Consider the following 18,269-nt stretch of genomic DNA (forward strand, 5'->3'; position numbering starts at 1 on the left):
AAAAGGTGTTCAGATAGTCTATGCCCTCCTGCTGTGTATAACCCTTTGCCACTAAATGAGCTTTGTACCTTTCAATGCTACCATCAGCCTTGTATTTCGTTTTATACACCTACTTACACCCTATGGCAGTCTTCCCTGGAGGCAGTGGGGTCAAAACCCATGTGTCATTGTCTTGTAGAGCTTTGATTTCTCTCTGCATGGCCTCTACCCATTCAGTCATCCCTTTTGCCTCATTGTAAGATCTGGGTTCCTTGTTCCCAGTGATAGTCATAGTGTACTTTAAATGTCTGTCTGAAAGATTATCATAGCATAACAGGTCAGAAATGGGATAAGGAGTTTTAAAACCATTTTTAATAGTTGAGGATTGATTCACCTGATGGACATAATCCTTCAAGTATGTAGGAGTCCTTCTGGGTCTGTCAGACCTTCTATATCTCTGATTGTTTGGACTGTTACTGGTACCATTATTATTGTCTTCATTATCAGAAATCTGTTCTCCTGGCTGTTCCACTTCTGTTTGCCCACTAATATCTAACTCATCATGTTCATCATCGCTAGTAGGATATTGGTCTCTTAGGAGGTCATTCAGAGTATCAACTTTGTCCTTTTCAACATCAAAGTCTGCTCTGCTGCCTTGCGGTTCTTTGTAAGGAAAAATGTCCTCATGAAAAACGACATTTCTCCTTATAAAAAGTTCCTTGCTATTTATGTCAAGCACAATGTATCCTTTCACACCACATTTATATCCTAGAAAAATTCCTTTTCTAGCTCTAGGGTCGAGCTTACTTCTGTTATTTTCTAGAGTTGAGGCAAAACATAAACAGCCAAAGGTCTTGAGATTTAAATAGGTGGGAGGTAAGTTGTAGAGAAGTTCATGAGGTGTTTTGTGATTAAGAATGGCAGTAGGCAATCTATTTATTAGATAAACAACATGGCCAACAGCATAAGACCAGTATGCATTAGGAATATTGGCTTGAAAAAGGAGACCACGGGTCACATTTAGTATATGTTGATGCTTTCTTTCAACAACAGAGTTTTGTTCCGGGGTCTCAACATAACTCTTTTGGTGGTTGATTCCATGCATATTATAGAAATCCGCACAACTAAACTCAGGGCCATTATCAGATCTAACAGTTTTAATTAGTTTGTTAAACTGATTTTTAATCTTAGTAACAAAATTTTGCAATAATTCTCTAGTCTGGCCCTTATTGTTCCTAAGAAAAACCCATGTATGCCTACTGTAATCATCTACTATGGTGAGAAAGTACTTATGACCATGGACAGAGACAGTATTAAGGGGACCCCATATATCACAATGCACAATTTCAAAGCAATCAATGGTGATAGAAACACTTTTAGGAAAAGATAACTTTCATTGTTTAGCATAGTGGCAAGTGTCACAAACAATATCAGTGTCAACCTTAACATAGGGAAAATTCTCACATATATGTTTCATAACCTTGTCTCCTGGATGGCCTAATCTACAGTGCCACAGGTTTACATTAAGATTCTTAAAAGAAAAAACAGTCTTAGCAATATATCTCTAATCAGATTTAGGAAAAGCTTGTAGGTAATAAAGGCCCTTCCAAGAATTAGCACATCCAATCATCTTCAATGTATGATTCTCCTTTATCTGGCAAGTCTTAGAGGAAAAGGTTAGACTGCAATCCAAGTCTTTAATAAGACTTTGAACAAAAATCAAATTGAAACAAAATTCAGGGATATAGAGAACATTAAAAATGATAAAATCCTTGGAAAAGTGTACAGTTCCAGCATGTTCAGCAGTTATAACAGTATTATTTGGCAAGTTCACAGAAATAGGTTTAATTTTATAAAAAGTAACAAAATTTGTCCTATCATGTGTCACATGATTTGTGGCACCAGTGTCTATTATCCATGAAAGAATACCTTGTTTATGTTCAGTGTCACTTCTCTGGACTTGATTGACTTTGTGAGGGGGTTCATCAATTTTGTCCATCATTCTGAGAAGCTTTTGCATTTGTTCAGCTGTGAAAGAGTTGAAAATGTTGGCATTATTAGCTTGGTGCGTGCTCTGAACCCCTTCTGTTTCAGTGCTATTCTGGGAGGCATTGGCAATGCCCCAGTCAGTCTTCTTGTCGTGATTGGTGTCACCTTTCTTATACCAAGGAGGATATCCGTGCTTAGAGTAGCACTCATCTACAATGTGGTTCATCTTGTTGCAAAAGGAGCATTGCTTTCCATAGTTGGGATTCCTACCCCTTCCTCTCCCTTGGGCACGAAATCCAGAGCCCCTTCCCTGGCCTTTGCATTGACTGTTCTTATCAGTAGCATTTGCCAGAACCTTGACCTCGGGAGAGCTATGTTTCTCTTGTCGCTCTTGTTGCATAATGAGAGAGAAGACCCGATTGATATTAGGTAGAGGGTCCATCAAAAGAATTTGTGTCTTGACAGTATTGTAAGAGTCATTTAACCCTTTCAAGAAACATATCACATGTTCCATTTCCCTATATCTTAAGGAGATTCTGGAGAGATCACAACTACATTGAATTTTACATGTGCAAGTAGGAATGGGTCTTAGAAATTCCAACTCCTCCCATAGGATTTTCAGATCAGTAAAGAATTGACTCACTCCTCTTTCCCCCTGCTTGATAGAGTGTATGTCCTGCAGCAAATCAGAAATCTTGAAATAATCTCCTTTGGAGAATCGTTCTTTCATCTCATCCCACAATTCCTTGGCCTCTTCGACGTATATGACACTTTCAGCAATCTGTGGAAAGAGAGTTTTTGTTATCCAAGATAATATCATCACATTACATCTTTCCCATGCATCAAACAGTGCATCAGATTTCTGGGGTTTCTTTATGGACCCATCAATAAACTTTGTTTTATTCTTGGAGAGCAAGGCTCTTCTCATACTTCTGCTCAATGAGGAGTAATTGTTCTCGTTTAAAGTTTGTGTAATGAGAGTGAGGCCTGGATTCTCATCTAGATGTAAGTAATAGGGGCTGGTTGGGTTGGAAGATTCACCTGGGTGTAGGTAGTAAGAACTGGATGGGTTGGAAGGTTGATCCATAAGAAAAGAACCCAAGAACAGCCCAAGAAGATACCAAGAAATGAATCAGAGGCAACGGAAGCAGAGCAGGCACTAGACCTGCTCTGATACCATAATAGAACTAGCCCAGCACTGTACACGCAAGTCTGCGGCCCAGCCCATGATGGCTTATAGCGGATAAGCGTAAGGCGGACGAGAAAGCCATGCAAGCAGTGTAAAATCGAGTGTGAGAAGAGAGAGAACGGAGCGATAGAGGGCTTCTCCAGGGGATGAGGCAGCAGCGGCGTCAGTGCAGATCTGCGACGGAGGAGACGGCGGTTGATGATGGCGAAGAAGGCAAAGATGCAAAGGATAACATGAGAGGTAAGAAAAACGTTCTCTTTTCTTATTATATTATGTTGCAAAGTATTGAAACTGAGAAAATGTAGATATTATCTTCTCTTGCCGTAAACAAAGAGAGAGAGCTCTATTTATAGAGCTCTGTTCAACTAACTAGAAAAACCTAATAACCGTAAAACAAAACAGAATACATTGAATTACTGTCTTCTTGACAGTAAGGAATCAATTTGATTCCCAATACCCCGCTCAACGCAGGAAGTCAGAAAAATGACTCTTGCCTCAAGACCGCTCGGGGGAAGTCAGAAAAATGGCTTTAGAAATCCTCGCTCAATGCAAGAAGTCAGAAAAATGACTCCTACCTCAAGCCGCTCGGGGGGAAGTCAGAAAAATGGCTTCAGAAATCCCCACTCAACGCAGGAAGTCAGAAAAATGACTCCTGTCTCAAGCCGCTCGGGGGTAAGTCAAAAAAATGGCTTCAAAAATCCCCGCTCAACGCAGGAACTCAGAAAAATGACTTCTGCCTCAAGCCTCTCGGGGGAAGTCAAAAAAATAGCTTCAGAAATCTCCGCTCAATGCAGGAACTCGGAAAAATGACTTCCGCCTCAAGCCGCTTCGGGGGAGTAAAAAAAGTGGCTTCAAACAACGCCGCTCAACGCAGGAAGTCAGAAAAAATGACTCCTGCCTCAAGCCGCTCAGGGGGAAGTCAGAAAAATGGCTTCAAAAATCCCCGCTCAACGTAGGAAGTTAGAAAAATGACTCCTACCTCAAGCCGCTCGGGTGGAAGTCAGAAAAATATCTTCAGAAATCTCTGTGCTCAACTTAGGAGGTTCGAAAAAGAACTCTTATCACTCAACTACTCAACAGGTTGAGCTTTGTCAGGTTCCAATGCCTTTTCATTATAAAAGTAAATATTGAAGTGTTTACTTTATTTAAAAGCATATTTTTTGGAGTGAAAAAGAGAACTCTTAGCATTTTCTGTTCAGTCTAAGGAACAGATCCAAAGAGAACTCTTAGAGTTCGCCGCTTCGTATATAGAGCAATAAAGACTTAAAGCATTAAAGATAGACTCCCTAAATATAACGTGAGCGACCTCTTTTAAACCTCATAATAATCCCTACCACCTCTTTTAATAAAGAGCTTGCTGGGGCTTGTGGGGCTTTTGTACTATATGAAGTATATCGACCGAAATTGATTGTCATTTATGGATAATTAAGCAGGTACTAATAGGTCAGATTGTCTTACGCTCTACAAATATACATCATTAATGATTAATTATTGTGTTTGATTACCTGAAATATATTGCACTATGGTTAGCTGTCACAAGCCTTATAAGTAGACAACTGATGTGCAGGTACAATCATATTCTTCTATCTTAATAAAATATAGACCTCTTTATGAAACATATCTGACTTGAGCGTCGGAAGTCTTCTGCAAGTCAACCACCAATCGGGAATGATTACTTGAAGAGTTGGTCTATTGGACATAACAAAAAAGGATAACTGACCCCAGACAAATGTAAACGAAACAAGTTTTAATAATTATAATTTAACTAAATTATAATTTGACTAAACTAAAATTATTGTTGTCTCTAAAAAAAATACTTTTTATGAATATATATCCTTAATTATATTTACTTAATTAAATAACTTTATAATTAACTAATAAAATATAATAACCCTAGAGTAAATGTTATTAATTATTTCTATCACATTTCATATGCAAGGGGCATAATAAATATATTAACACATCAAAACTTAATTGTTTATGGTGTATTTTTATTAATACTGCATAGTAGCATTAGAACTAAACATGTTTAATTAAATTACATATTACATATTATATATATATATATATATATATATATATATATATATATATATATATATATATATATATTTATTGTCTCTGTTCCGGCATCAGATTTAGTTTTATATGTTTTCCAACGTCTATAATTATAGGTATTTATTTATAATACATGCTGCCACCACCATAAGATATTCCTTTCCATTAACTGGTTCTTGCCAGCACTGCATTGCACCTTCTTTATAATCACATCACCAACAGTTTAAGACTGCAGGTATTGAATCCTCGTCATCCTTTTTATAATCGAACAAAACCACCTGAAACACACATTTTAATAAAATAACTTCCTAATTACTTTCGGAAATAATTTGTAAATCCAAATTATTTGACACAATTATTCTAATTTTTTACACATATTTTATTCTAAGTTTTTACACATATTTTATTCAAATTTATGCAAATCATATTTATGAGAACATCCCCAAATCCAGCTCCCCTATATTACTTATTTCCTCGATTTAAAATTACATATATTTTTATGTTGTTTTAGTTTCTCACTACGAAATTATTATTAGCTGTGATAACGCTTAACCGTTTTTTCAAGTTTCTTAAAAACTATTCAAATAAAATAATTTTAAAATTCAAATGTGATTTTTGTCCCTAATCTTCGTAAAATTATTTGTTAGTTTTAATTTTTTGACCTTTTTTTTCAATATTTATTGTTAATTATGGTTAATTTTACTTCCACAGTGAAAGCTATTAATTAATATAGTTAAAGTAACAAAAAATATTTCAATTTAAGATAATCATTTTTTTACGCAATCAAATTAAGTAATACATTTCTTATTTAATATAAATAAAATCATTATGTGATTTTTTTTACTTCTTCAACCCATAATTTACCTTTTTAACATTATATATTTATGAAATTAATTATAATTAACTTAAACGCTCGTAATTTATTTCCTACATATTAACTTCAATATCAATTTTACAAACTCTTGATTTATTTAAAGTTTAAAGTGGGAGAATGTGAGAAGTATCTTATTACAATGATCATTACCTCCAAACTCCTTCTCACCTTATAGGAGTTCAAGGCTTCTTTTACAAATATTTTCAAAATCTCATCCTCTTGTTTTCTTTTATCTTCTCTTAATATTTGAGAAGTTCCTTTAATACAAAGGGAGATGTGTTGTAATTTCTTCCATTAGTATAAATTTTCATTTTTGTCTACTATGGGTAATGTGTACTTCTATAATTTGTCTGATACTTAATACTTATCTTATAAACTCATCAGTTTGACTATTCTTAATATTGTTTTATTGAACTTGCATGACTTGAACAACGATTAGGAGAGAAGTCTCAAAGAGTTATTATTGTCTTTCATCACTTTGGTACTACATCTCTCGTGTACACAAAATCATCTCTCGTGTACACATAATTATCTCTTCTCCATCAAACACTAATGTCAACCCACAAAAACACTCATATCATAATCCCTTAGACGAAAAAGCCTAAGTTTCCTTACTAAGCGACAATCATTTAATCTTTCAACAAACAAACATGCATTAAGATATGGGGTTTAAGACAACTAATGGATCAGGTTCCATTTCTTGATATAAGTTTCACTAGATCTCTTGTCTCAAGTCTAGGTTTCACAAGATTCTTTCCAAAACCTTATGAACCACAAATCGAGCAAAGAATGTCCCCATTCAAACAACCACTAAGCATAGAAACAAAAAAAACTAGCATTCAAAGGAAAAGACATATATATAATCCAAGCATTTACAAGGTACACGAAAGTTTAAAGGCTACAATATCCCTAACAAGATGGGCTTGGCTCTCTATTTTCATGGAGAACCTCAAGCTTACGAAATGAAAGATGAAGGAAAAAGAAAACACAAGAAGGAAGAAGAGGTTGTTCCATAAGCCCTAAGCAGCCTCCATGAGCTCCTATAGTGGAGTCGCGTCTCCAAACCACTAAAAGACCCTTCTCCCTTCTAGAAACTTGAATAAATAAGCACAATTTGACATATCAGCATATGCATTGCACAGTGCAAGGGGCCTACTGCTCAGAGCTGGACTGAGGAATGCTAAAGGCAACTCTTTGGAATGTTGGTGCTCAACGGTGGTAGGTGCGCTCAATGGTGACTACTCTATTTACTCTTTGTAAAGGGATCACTCAACGCAAGAAGGTGGTGCTCAACGCCACCTGGATTCAAGATCTCCCTCTTTTGATGTTATTCTTACTCCTCTAGGTTTCCAAGTTCTCTAATTTGGTATAAGGTCTTCTTGTTACAAAAATAAGATACAGAAAGAAGGAATTAGAGATATATATTAATAATTGTAGCCCAAAATAAAGGAATTTACAAAAGCAAGAAAAAAGTGAGGATTAAGCAAGTTACAAGATAAAGAAGAGTTTATTTTGTTAATAAATTATGATCCAGATATTGGTAAAAATATAACATTATCACTAAGTGAGTAGTTAGATTAAATAAAAGTGATAGATATACAAAGGAAATGGAAATGGAAACTCATGGAGGTGAAACTTGAAACATGTATATGCTCATTTTCACCGATTTTTTGGATACCTATAAGCAACATGGTTAGCGATAAAATGCAACCTAAACACCTAAAAGCTTCTTATTGAAAGGAATCTCCAAAAATATTCTTATATCAATTTTAACATTTCAATTTATAAAAATCAACACCCACCCTTATTCAAATAACCTAAACAATAATCATGTTATAAACTTTTCTAAAGAAATATATAAAATTCTCATACTCTTATAAAAGGAAATAAAAGAAATTGTACGGTGTATAAACAAGTATCCTTTGGTCATACTAGTATTAGTCTCGTTCTTGGATGATGCAGCACAAATTATAACTGAATAAGTCGTAAGTGTTTGCACCTAAATATGTTCAGTCTGCATAGTATGTGACTTCTACTAGGCGACCTGGTCGATTACCTGTCGATTTGTCAAAACTAATACCTATGGAGCATTGACTACTTTGTAGTTGTTATTGGGATATGATCAAACACTCTCACTAAGATAAATGATTCCCTAAGCCCATGTCCAAGGCCATCCTGGTAAAGGTCTACACACACCATAAATAATATTATAAATAACACAATTATTGACGTATCTTATTTACGTTCTCATTAAGCACATATTTATTAATTTGCTAACGTGAGAGGCAGACTTATGCGTCAGAGTGTTCTACGACCACAACTAGGGATGGTAAAAAAATCTACGGGTGTGGGTATCCAAGGATAAAATTCTTTGTGGATAGTTACTACCCTTAGATATTTATTACCCGCGGATAACAGGTAGCGTGTATTTTATTATCCGCTTCTAAACGAGTCAAGTGCGGGTATTATACTATCCAACCCATATGTACTCGTTACCCGCAAAAAATAATAATAATAATTTAATTTATGTTTTTTAAACTAAATTTAGTTAAAAGTAAAATTAATTTATATTTTATTAGGTTAAATTTAATTAAAATTAAATTAAATTAATATTATATTATTTGTAATTTTATTTGAAAAATGTATAAAATATATATTTTTTTTATATTTTTGCAAGTATTCGTGAGTACTCGTAGATTTTAAAATACATATTTTTTAAGTAGATATTCGCGCGAGTAGTAGGCGAGTTGCAAGTAAATCCGACCCGTTATCATTCTTATTTGTAATAAATTATGACCCATTTTTATTCCTATTTGTGATAAATTGTGATTGTGGAATTTGTGTTTGATGTTATGTTTGTACCTAAGTTTAATTTATGTTAAGATTTCTCAAAGTTATTGTTTCGGATGTGAGGGGTTGTGCTGGTCCCACGTCTTCCACGTCACTCTCTTCTCGTATTCCGTATGTCGGATCCTCCGTACTCACTTCTCAGTTCGTCGGTGGGAGACCTGCAAAAGATTCTCCGATGCCAAAGTCAGTTGAGAGCTAAGGCATTTTTCTTAGATAGTAATGAATGTGCAGTAAATGCAACCTATCTACCACTCACCCTGAATCTGTATTTATAGTTTTCGTTATGGGCTTGGGATTAGTGAAAAGTTAATCACGGCCCAATTCAGCCCAAATAGCTTTTAAACCCTACTTACCTTAAACTAAGATGATTAGTAACACGGCCGGCCGTCTTGACGGGTCCGCGGCCTGGGCGGCCGGCTTCGGGTGAGTCTTGGGTATGGGTGCACGGGTGTCCGCCCTTCCATACATAACCTTTCATAATAGTGAGTGATCATGGGCACATGGGCGTCCGCCCTTCGATACCTGACCCTTCCCAACACTAAGTGGAAGGGTAGTTTCCTGGGTCTCATACGGTAATGTGGGCGGCCGGTCTGTTTGGTAGTCCGATGACGTGGATGTCCTTCGGTACGGCGGCCAGTCCTTGGGTCTCATACGGTATTGTGGGCGGCCGATCCGTTTGGCAGTCCAATGACGTGGATGTCCTTCCGTACGGCGTCCGGTCCCTACTGGTACACAAGCCCCCCAAGCCCTAGTGCACGTAGGACTTCGAGTGTTGCGCGGCGTGGGCTAGCGATCCGTAGTTGGGCCGAATCTGGTGGGCTTTTGAGTTTGAACTTTTGGCGGGAAAACACGTGGTGCATCCACACTGGCGGAAGGGGAAACGTCTTCAAATCTGGGGCGTTGGTTGCGTTGGATCTGGACGACACAGATGCCTTCAACGGTCACCTAAATTTTTCTATAAATAGCGGATGGGAACGGTGTCATTTTCACTTTTCTCCGTTTCATTCAAGATTTGAAATTCTTTTTCCCTCAGGTAATAAATGGTTGTTGTCCATATTGAGTCTTCTGGTTCTGAGTCGTCGGGCGGAGTCCGGGGGGAGGGGGGGGGGGGGGGGGGGGGGTCGGCAAGGGGCGGCGGCGATTCTCCAAGTTCGGTTTCTTCTCGCTTCTTGGATGAGGCTATCGAGTTCTCGGGGCCGAATCTAAAGGCGTCGAACACGGCGGGCGATCGGATATTCCACGGCGTGCCTCTCTTCTTGCTCCAGGGCGGCGTCCGGGTAGAGGGTTCTCCATTCGAGCCGGACGGTTATGGGATAGTGGTATCTGACTGGGCTCCTTACGTCCCCGGCCTGTATGCTTCCGCGTATGGCTCCCGCAAGGATCTGGAGTGGAGGGTCAATCGTACACATATCGTCTGGGATATAGAGGACTCAAGATTGATCCGGGCGGGAGTTAGTATGAGAAATGAAAGGGTTTTCTACGAGAAGAGGTCGAGCCCGGACGATTTCTTCTATATGTATGTGAATTTCTTTACTCATCTTTTCATCCGGGTGCCTTTTACCAAGTTCCAAATGGCCGTCCTCCGAGAGGTTAATGTGGCTTCCGCGCAACTGCATCCTAATTCTTGGGCGGCCGTGCAAGCGTTCTTGGCTATGTGCTTGGCCGTGGGCGTCACTCACACGATTCCTGTCTTCTTTCACTATTATGAAGTCCGTCCGCCTCCCACCAGCGGTTGGGTGTCCTTCACCTCCGTTCGGGAGAGGACACTATTCCGCCCCTTCTCGAATTCATTCAAGAACTTCAAGCACCACTACTTTAAAATAATCATCGACGACGCCGGCCACCATGAATTCCATGATGGCGAGGGGAACCCATTGTTCCCTTTTTACTGGACGAGGGAGCCCCGGAAGATAAAGGCGTCCCTTGTGGGAGCGTTGAGTCCATTCGACTTAGAGGCCGTGCGCACCATCAATGCCCTCCCCCGCCAGATTTCCGCCCGTCACTTGGTCGAATGCCTTAGTCTTGAGGATTGTGGACAAAAGACGTTCGGTATGGTATTACTATGTTGAGTTTGTTTGTATCTAGTACACTGATCTTAACGTTTCTGAATTGGTTTGTTTCTTTCAGAACTTATGACGACTCCTGCTCCCCGTCAATCCAACTACATGGCTTCTCGAAAGCGAGGTGGAGCCAGCTCATCCTCCGCCCGGCCGAAGGTCGCGCCGAACGCACCCCGTCCTCCGCCCTTGAGATCATCGGGCGGCCACCTTCCCCCAGTGCGCTCCACGCAGGCACAACAAGCCCCCCAAGTTGAAAAGGCCGGGGGTTCAACAGCTAGAGGCCGGGTGTCGGGTCCGGATCCCCTTCCTGATCTTGTAGCCGTTCTTGTGGATTTGTCTTCCGAGGCTGCCACTACTTCTGGGGCCCTTTTGGTGCGCAAAAGGAAGGATCCTACGGTCGAAGGTCGTAAGGACAAGGAAGGCTCGTCGTCGCGGTCGGCGTCAAAGAGAGCCCGCAAGGCCAAAGAGAAAGAGAAGGATAAGGAGAGGACCCCCACGGTTCCACTACCAGGCGGCATATTTAGTCCGGCGTTCAGTATGAGCGACCGGACAAAATTCCATATGAGCTCCTCTCAGCGGGCGCTCATTGAGCCTCTTTCTGAGGTGGAACTCACGAACGCCATGCTAGAGATGTCCACCCGGGCGGCCTCCCTTGCGTGGTACCTGAAGGAGTTCGCCGACCGCCCGGGGGTGAAGGAAGTGTGTGCCGAGCTGCTGGCGGAGAAGAAGAACTCGTCCTCCCTCCAATTAGCAATGGAGCAGCTGATCCTGAATCAAGACGGATATGACAAGAGGATCGAGCAGCTGGAGGCCGATCTTGAGAAGTCAAAGAGGGAGGCCGCTGAAGCCAACGATCGTCTGGCAGTTGCCCGGAACGATCGCGAACGTCTCTTGGAGGAGTGCAGCCAATTGAAGGCCAAGGTTTCTCGCCAGCAGAACTCTGAGGTTGGACTCCAAAAGGCGAACCGGGCTCTATCCGCCGATCTGGCGAAAGCCAACGAGAAGATCGCCGAGCTCAAGGCAACCATTGTTTTCTAGCACGAGGAGGGTTTTAACAAAGCCCTTCGGCAAGCGTCCCTTCTGGCCGGTATTCAGGAACTGTACGCCCTGGGTTTCGACATTGAGAAGGACGTTTTTGATGGCATCCTCGTGGATCTCAACACCATGGACGACGAAGATCCAGCGGTCGAGGGGCCTTTCGGAGCTGTGGAAGCCGTCGAAGCCGGGCGGGCTGAAGAGGAGGTCGTTAGGGATAATTAGATTTTTTCTTTCAACTTTTTGTAACGTGTATTCTTGTGGCCGCCCGCCCAACATCTTGGGTTGTCGAGATGTTGGCCGAGCGGTCCTTTTGTAAATACTGGCATGTTTTGGTGCTTTTGCCGATCAATACATAACTTCATTTTCTTTGCTTCTTTTAAGTTTTTTCGATGTACACATATTTTTTGTTTGAGGTAAACTAAACCAAACTAAACGTTATTCTTTCGTTAACCGCCCGCCCAAATCGACTTGGGCTTTTGAGGCGCGGACGGTCAATGGCTCTTCGGAAAAGAAATCTTTGCTGACCGTCCGGCCAAGTTGACAGTGGTTCCTGGGGAACTCTTCATTCATCAACTCGGACTTCTAAGGCGCGGACGGCAATGGTTCTTCGGAAAGAACTCTTCGTTCACCGTCCGGCCAAGTTGACAGTGGTTCCTGGGGAACTCTCCGTTCATCAACTTGGACTTTTTTAGGGCGCGGACGGTAGTGGTTCTTCGGAAAGAACTCTCCGTTCACCGTCCGGCCAAGTTGACAGTGGTTCCTGGGGAACTCTCCGTTCATCAACTTGGACTTTTAGGGCGCGGACGACAATGGTTCTTCGGAAAGAACTCTCCGTTCACCGTCCGGGCAGGTTGACAATGGTTCCTGGGGAACTCTCCGTTCATCAACTTGGACTTTAAGGGCGCGGACGGTAGTGGTTCTTCGGAAAGAACTCTCCGTTCACCGTCCGACCAAGTTGACAGTGGTTCCTGGGGACTTTTGCTTTAATCTGAGACTTAATCTTGAGAGAAAACGGGCGTCTTGTCATTGAATTAATAATTGAATAATGAAAATACAAGTCATAATTCAACTGAAATAAAATTTCAAATGTGTGGCGTTCTAAGTGTTTGGGATAGGTCGTCCGTCCGAGTTTTGTAGTCTGTACGCTCCATTTCCGAGCGCTTGGACTACCTGGAAAGGTCCCTCCCATTTTGCTGCCAACTTGCCATGCGCAGCTACTCGGCGAGCTTCTCCAGCCTTTCTCTATACTAAGTCGCCTTCCTGGAAGCTTCTAGGCCGCACTTGGAGTTGTATTTTCTTTCCACCATGCGTTTGCATGCTTCGGCTCTTAAGGCCGCCCGGTCTCGACGTTCGTCTAAGGAGTCCAGCTCGATCCTTAGTTCCTGGCTATTCAGCTGCAAGTCCTCGACCTGCCGCCGCAATGATGGCTCTCCTAGCTCAACCGGCAACATGGCATCAGTGCCGTATGTCAAGTTGAAGGGGGTCTCCCCGATTGTTCCATGAGGCGTGCATCGATAGGCCCACAGGACTTCGGGTAGCTCGTCGACCCACGCTCCCTTTCGCTCTCCTAACCACCGTTTCAGCTCAGCGACTACAATCTTGTTCATCGCTTCCACCTGACCGTTCGTCTGGGGGTGTTCTACCGAACTGGTGACATGTCTAATCCCCAACCCCTCAAAGAACTCGGCCAGCTTTCTATCGATGAACTGTCGGCCGTTATCCGTGATGACAGTGCGCGGGAGGCCAAAGCGGCATATCAATTTCCAGCAGAATTTTTGGACCTGGGCGGCCGTTATAGTCGTTAGGGGTTCGGCCTCTACCAACAGGAATTTCTTCTGGGCCCGGCCGATGGGGAACGGTCCTACGATATCCATCCCCCATTGGGCGAACGGCCAGGGCGACACGATCGTATGCAAAGTGTGAGGGTACAGGTGAGTGTTGTTGGCGTGCGCTTGGCAACTGAGGCATTTTTGGACGAACGTCCCTGTATCAGCTTCCATGGTCGGCCAATAGTAGCCGGCTCTTGTAACTCGGGCTTTTAGCATCCGCCAACCAGTGTGAAAACCACATATGCCATTGTGGAGTCGTCCATCACATAGCGCGCCTCTTGGTCCCCTAGGCACTTAAGAAGGGGGGTGGAGAACCCCCTCCTGTACAAACTGTCCCCTACTAGCAGGTAGCGTGCAATGCATCTGCCAATTTGCTCTTGGAAGATCCGGTCCATTAATCGCTGGTAAGTGGCCCCTGCGTTCTTCAGGCCAAAGGGCATCACCTCGTAGCAGAAGTTTGCCCGCTCCGTCATGAAGGTCGTCTTCTCCCGATCAGGCCCGTACATGGGTATCTGGTTATACCCAGAATATGCGTCCAGGAAGCTAAGTATCCGGTGTCCGGACGCACCGTCTACCAACACGTCAATGCTAGGCAGGGGATGAGAGTCTTTCGGGCAGGCTTTGTTCAGATCAGTGTAGTCCGTGCACATTCGCCACTTCCCACTGGCCTTTTTTACCATTAACACGTTGGCGAGCCAAGTGGTATAAGTGACCTCTCTGATAAAGTCGGCCGCCTTTAATTTCCCTACCTTCTCCTCGACAGCTTTTCTTTTCTCATCTCCCAGTCTCCGCTTCTTTTGTGCCACCGGATGGGCCTCTTTAAACAGGGCCAGCTTGTGAGACATGACCTATGGGTGAATCCCCGGCATGTTGGCCGCCGTCCATGCGAATAGGTCCCTATTCTTCCATAAGAGCGATCTAAGCTCTTTTTCCATCTCAGGGTCCAATCCCCTCGCCATGGTGGTCGTCTGGGCAGGCTCCTTCCCTATTAGGACCGGCTGGGTTTCTCCCGTAGGCTCCAGCCGGTCTTCAGTGTTCGTCCTCGGGTCGAGGTCGGCCATGGCGACTTCGGAGCCGATCGCCCTCCTCTTCCCTTGGTGGGTGTGCAGCTTCAGACCAGCGGCATAGCATTCCCGGGCCGTCTTTTGATCCGCCCAGACCGTGCATATGGTTCCCTTTTCGGAGGGATACTTCATCGTGAGGTGGGGTGTGGACACGATTGCCCCGAACGCGTTTAGGCACGGCTGGCCGAGCAACACATTGTACGAGGTGTTGGCTTCGACCAGCAGATACCAGACTCTTTTTTCTTCGCTGGATCGTCCGGTTCCTAGCCTCGTCCTTAACTCCAGATAACCACGGGTGTCCACCCTCTCTCCCGCAAATCCTACGATCTGGCCATTGTAAGGAACGATGAGATCCTCCGAGATGTCCATCTGCTGGAAAGTTTTCTAGTAGAGGATATTCACTAAGCTCCCTTGATCTACCAAGACCTTGCTGACGCCGTAGCAGGCGATCTCGGCCGTTATCACAATCGGGCCGTCCTGGTCGGGGTCGGGCGCGTGGAAGTCTTCATCCGAGAACGTGATGGGGGGCATAGTGCGCCGGGGCCTATCTACCGAGTGCACAGAATGTAGTGCTCGTAGGTGGCACTTTCGGGCGGACGACGATGATCCTCCCCCGGCAAACCCTCCTAAAATCGTGTTGATGTGCCCCCTTAGTGGACGTTCGCGACTTCTGTTGCGGCTTCGGCTTCGTCTCCGCTCGGAGCGAGGATATTCGGTCCGGTCGTTCCTATGTCTGTCGGACCTATATGTTGGTCACCTGGCAGTCCTCTCGGCGGGCGCGTGAGGACGGTCGTCCCGTATATACTTCTTTAGCTTTCCCGCCTGGATCAGCTCTTCAATTTTGTCCTTCAGGGTCACACACTCCTCGGTGGTATGACCCATATTCTTGTGGTAGGCGCAGTGTTTACTTCCATCCGCACCGGATGGTGTGGGGCGCTTCATAGGTTCTGGGAGCAGATCCGCGCTGAGCGCCTCCCGAAGGATCTTTTCTCGGGAGGCGTTCAGAGGGGTGTATTGATGGAAACGCGGCCCTCGGCACGGCTCCTTCTGCATGCTGTCGCCCGGTTTTCCTACCGAATTACCGAGTTTTCCCTCGTCCGCCTTCTCGCTCCTCAGCTCCTGACTCTCCTTGTTGTAGGATAACTTCATCTCCTCAACCCTTATCTCGTCTGTCGCGCGTTCCCTCAGCTCCTCCATAGTCTTAAGGGCTCGCCGACAGACGCTGTCTTTGAATGGTTCGGGCTTGAGGGCGGGTAGGATGTAATGGAGGGCGAGCTCCGGGCTTAACGCCTTCACCCGTCGGACGGTTTTCTGGTACCGGTCCATGAACGCTCTCAGCGTTTCTTCCTTTCCCTGCTTCAGGGTGACCAACTCAAACACAGTCAAGTCTTGTGTGCTATTAGCCGCGAATTGCCGGATAAATAGCTGCTTCAGTCCGACGAAATTTTCTATGGAATTGGGAGGCAGGTTGTTGAACCATTCAAGGGCCTCGTCTTCCAAAGTCAGTTGAGAGCTAAGGCGTTTTTCTCAGACAGTAATGAATGTGCAGTAAATGCAACCTATCTACCACTCACCCTGGATCTGTATTTATAGTTTTCGCTATGGGCTTGGGATTAGTGAAAAGTTAATCACGGCCCAATTCAGCCCAAATAGCTTTTAAACCCTACTTACCTTAAACTAAGATGATTAGTAACACGGTCAGCCGTCCTCGCGGGTCTTATCCTCAAGACCGGCCGTCCTCGCGGGTCTTATCCTCAAGACCGGCCGGTCCTAACGGGTCCGCGGCCTGGGCGGCCGGCTTCGGGTGAGTCTTGGGTATGGGTGCACGGGTGTCCGCCCTGCCATACATAACCTTTCATAATAGTGAGTGATCACGGGCACATGGGCGTCCGCCCTTCGATACCTGACCCTTCCCAATAGTAAGTGGAAGGGTAGTTTCCTGGGTCTCATACGGTAATGTGGGCGGCCGGTCTGTTTGGTAGTCCGATGACGTGGATGTCCTTCCGTACGGCAGCCGGTCCTTGGGTCTCATACGGTATTGTGGGCGGCCAGTCCGTTTGGCAATCCAATGACGTGGATGTCCTTCCGTACGACGTCCGGTCCCTGCTGGTACAGTTATTATTAGCTTTCCTTCTTTGAATTGATTGGTGCTGCATATGGTGAAGATAATAGGCCATAAGAGTGTTGGCTTACTCTGATCTAGAGATTTAAATCATATAGTTTCACGTTATTGTAGTTATGTTTATACGTAACGGTGCTTTATCATCATGTTTTGAACTTTAGAGCCAAAGGATGCATTCATTTGGAAAATGTTTTGTAGTAAATGCTGGAATTACAATAAATATATATATATATATCATGCATGTTTCCTGTTTTAGAGTTAATTAAGTTTTTCTTAATACCAAAATGGAATAGCTTATGAAATATTAGTTTGATCTATATTTATGGGGCTGTTTCATAAACAAAAGAAGATTACACTAGTACAAAATATACTTTTAAACTCGCACAATAGACTTCTTTTTATACAAAACCGCTGCCTATTCAGACACGGTGGCAGTTTCGTAATTAACGAGACCTTATAGGCCTCGGTTCAGACGAGACCGGTGTCAAAAAGAGATATCACTTCGGTTGTGAAGGCAACCGGTGCCTAATTATCAGTGTCTGACGCAGTTTCTGACGCGGTTAAGAGAAACCCGAGGTGAAAGAACTATACGGCATCGGTTGGTAGGAAGGACCGAGGCATAAGCCTCTACTGCTCAGACCCGAGGCATATAAGCCTCTCTTTTTTTCCCCAAAATTTTCCCCAAGTTAACCTAGCTCCCTCCGCACTCTCGCCTCCCTTGGTTCTCCCTCCCTCCCTCCCTCCTTCCCTCCCCTGGCTCTCCCTCCCTCCCTCCCCTGGCTCTTGCCTCCCCTCCCCTCCCCTCGCTCTCACCTCCCCTGGCTCTCGCCTCCCTCCCAGGCTCTCGCCTCCTCTCGCTCTTGGATTCTTCTCTCCCTCCGTTCCATTGCCGCTTCTTCCTTACCCCCACGAACCTCCCACAACTAAACCACACCACGGCACTGCCAGCCCCAGATCTGCCACCGTTTCCGTAAAGAGCACGCGATGAAGAGGAAGGAGAGGCATCGCGCAGTCGGCGGCGGCGAAGGAAGAGCAGCGCGCGACAGAGGAGTGGACAATCTCCGATGAGATGCGGCGGCTGGAGGAGAATATCGGCATGGCAGTGGCGGATGCGGAGGGCACGGCGGAGGAGGAGGAGAAGCGACGGAGGCAGCGATGATTGAGGTGGCGGAGGAGGAAGCGACAATGATGAGAATGCTGGGATTGAGGCTCTGTAA

At 44.0% G+C, this 18,269-nt stretch overlaps 1 protein-coding gene across 1 annotated transcript; it reads right to left on the reverse strand.

Moving 5' to 3' along the window:
- Window positions 1–15,683: 15,683 nt before the first annotated feature.
- On the reverse strand, window positions 15,684–17,939 carry LOC108330453 (uncharacterized). Its single transcript, XM_017564935.1, has 2 exons — window positions 17,866–17,939; window positions 15,684–16,443 (listed from the first exon to the last, which is right to left on the reverse strand). The coding sequence occupies exons 1-2, from the start codon at window positions 17,937–17,939 to the stop codon at window positions 15,684–15,686; spliced, it is 834 nt and encodes a 277-aa protein (XP_017420424.1).
- Between the last annotated feature and the right edge of the window lie 330 nt (window positions 17,940–18,269).

The sequence above is a fragment of the Vigna angularis genome, chromosome 4 (genome assembly GCF_016808095.1).
Source record: "Vigna angularis cultivar LongXiaoDou No.4 chromosome 4, ASM1680809v1, whole genome shotgun sequence".
Lineage (NCBI taxonomy): Eukaryota > Viridiplantae > Streptophyta > Magnoliopsida > Fabales > Fabaceae > Vigna > Vigna angularis.

Coding starts and splice junctions, on each gene's coding strand:
- LOC108330453 (XM_017564935.1), bottom strand. CDS start 17,939: ATGGAACGGAGGGAGAGAAGAATCCAAGAGCGAGAGGAGGCGAGAGCC. Junction 16,444..17,865: donor GGAGGCGAGAGCCAGGGGAG/GTGAGAGCGAGG, acceptor AAAACGCCTTAG/CTCTCAACTGACTTTGGAAG.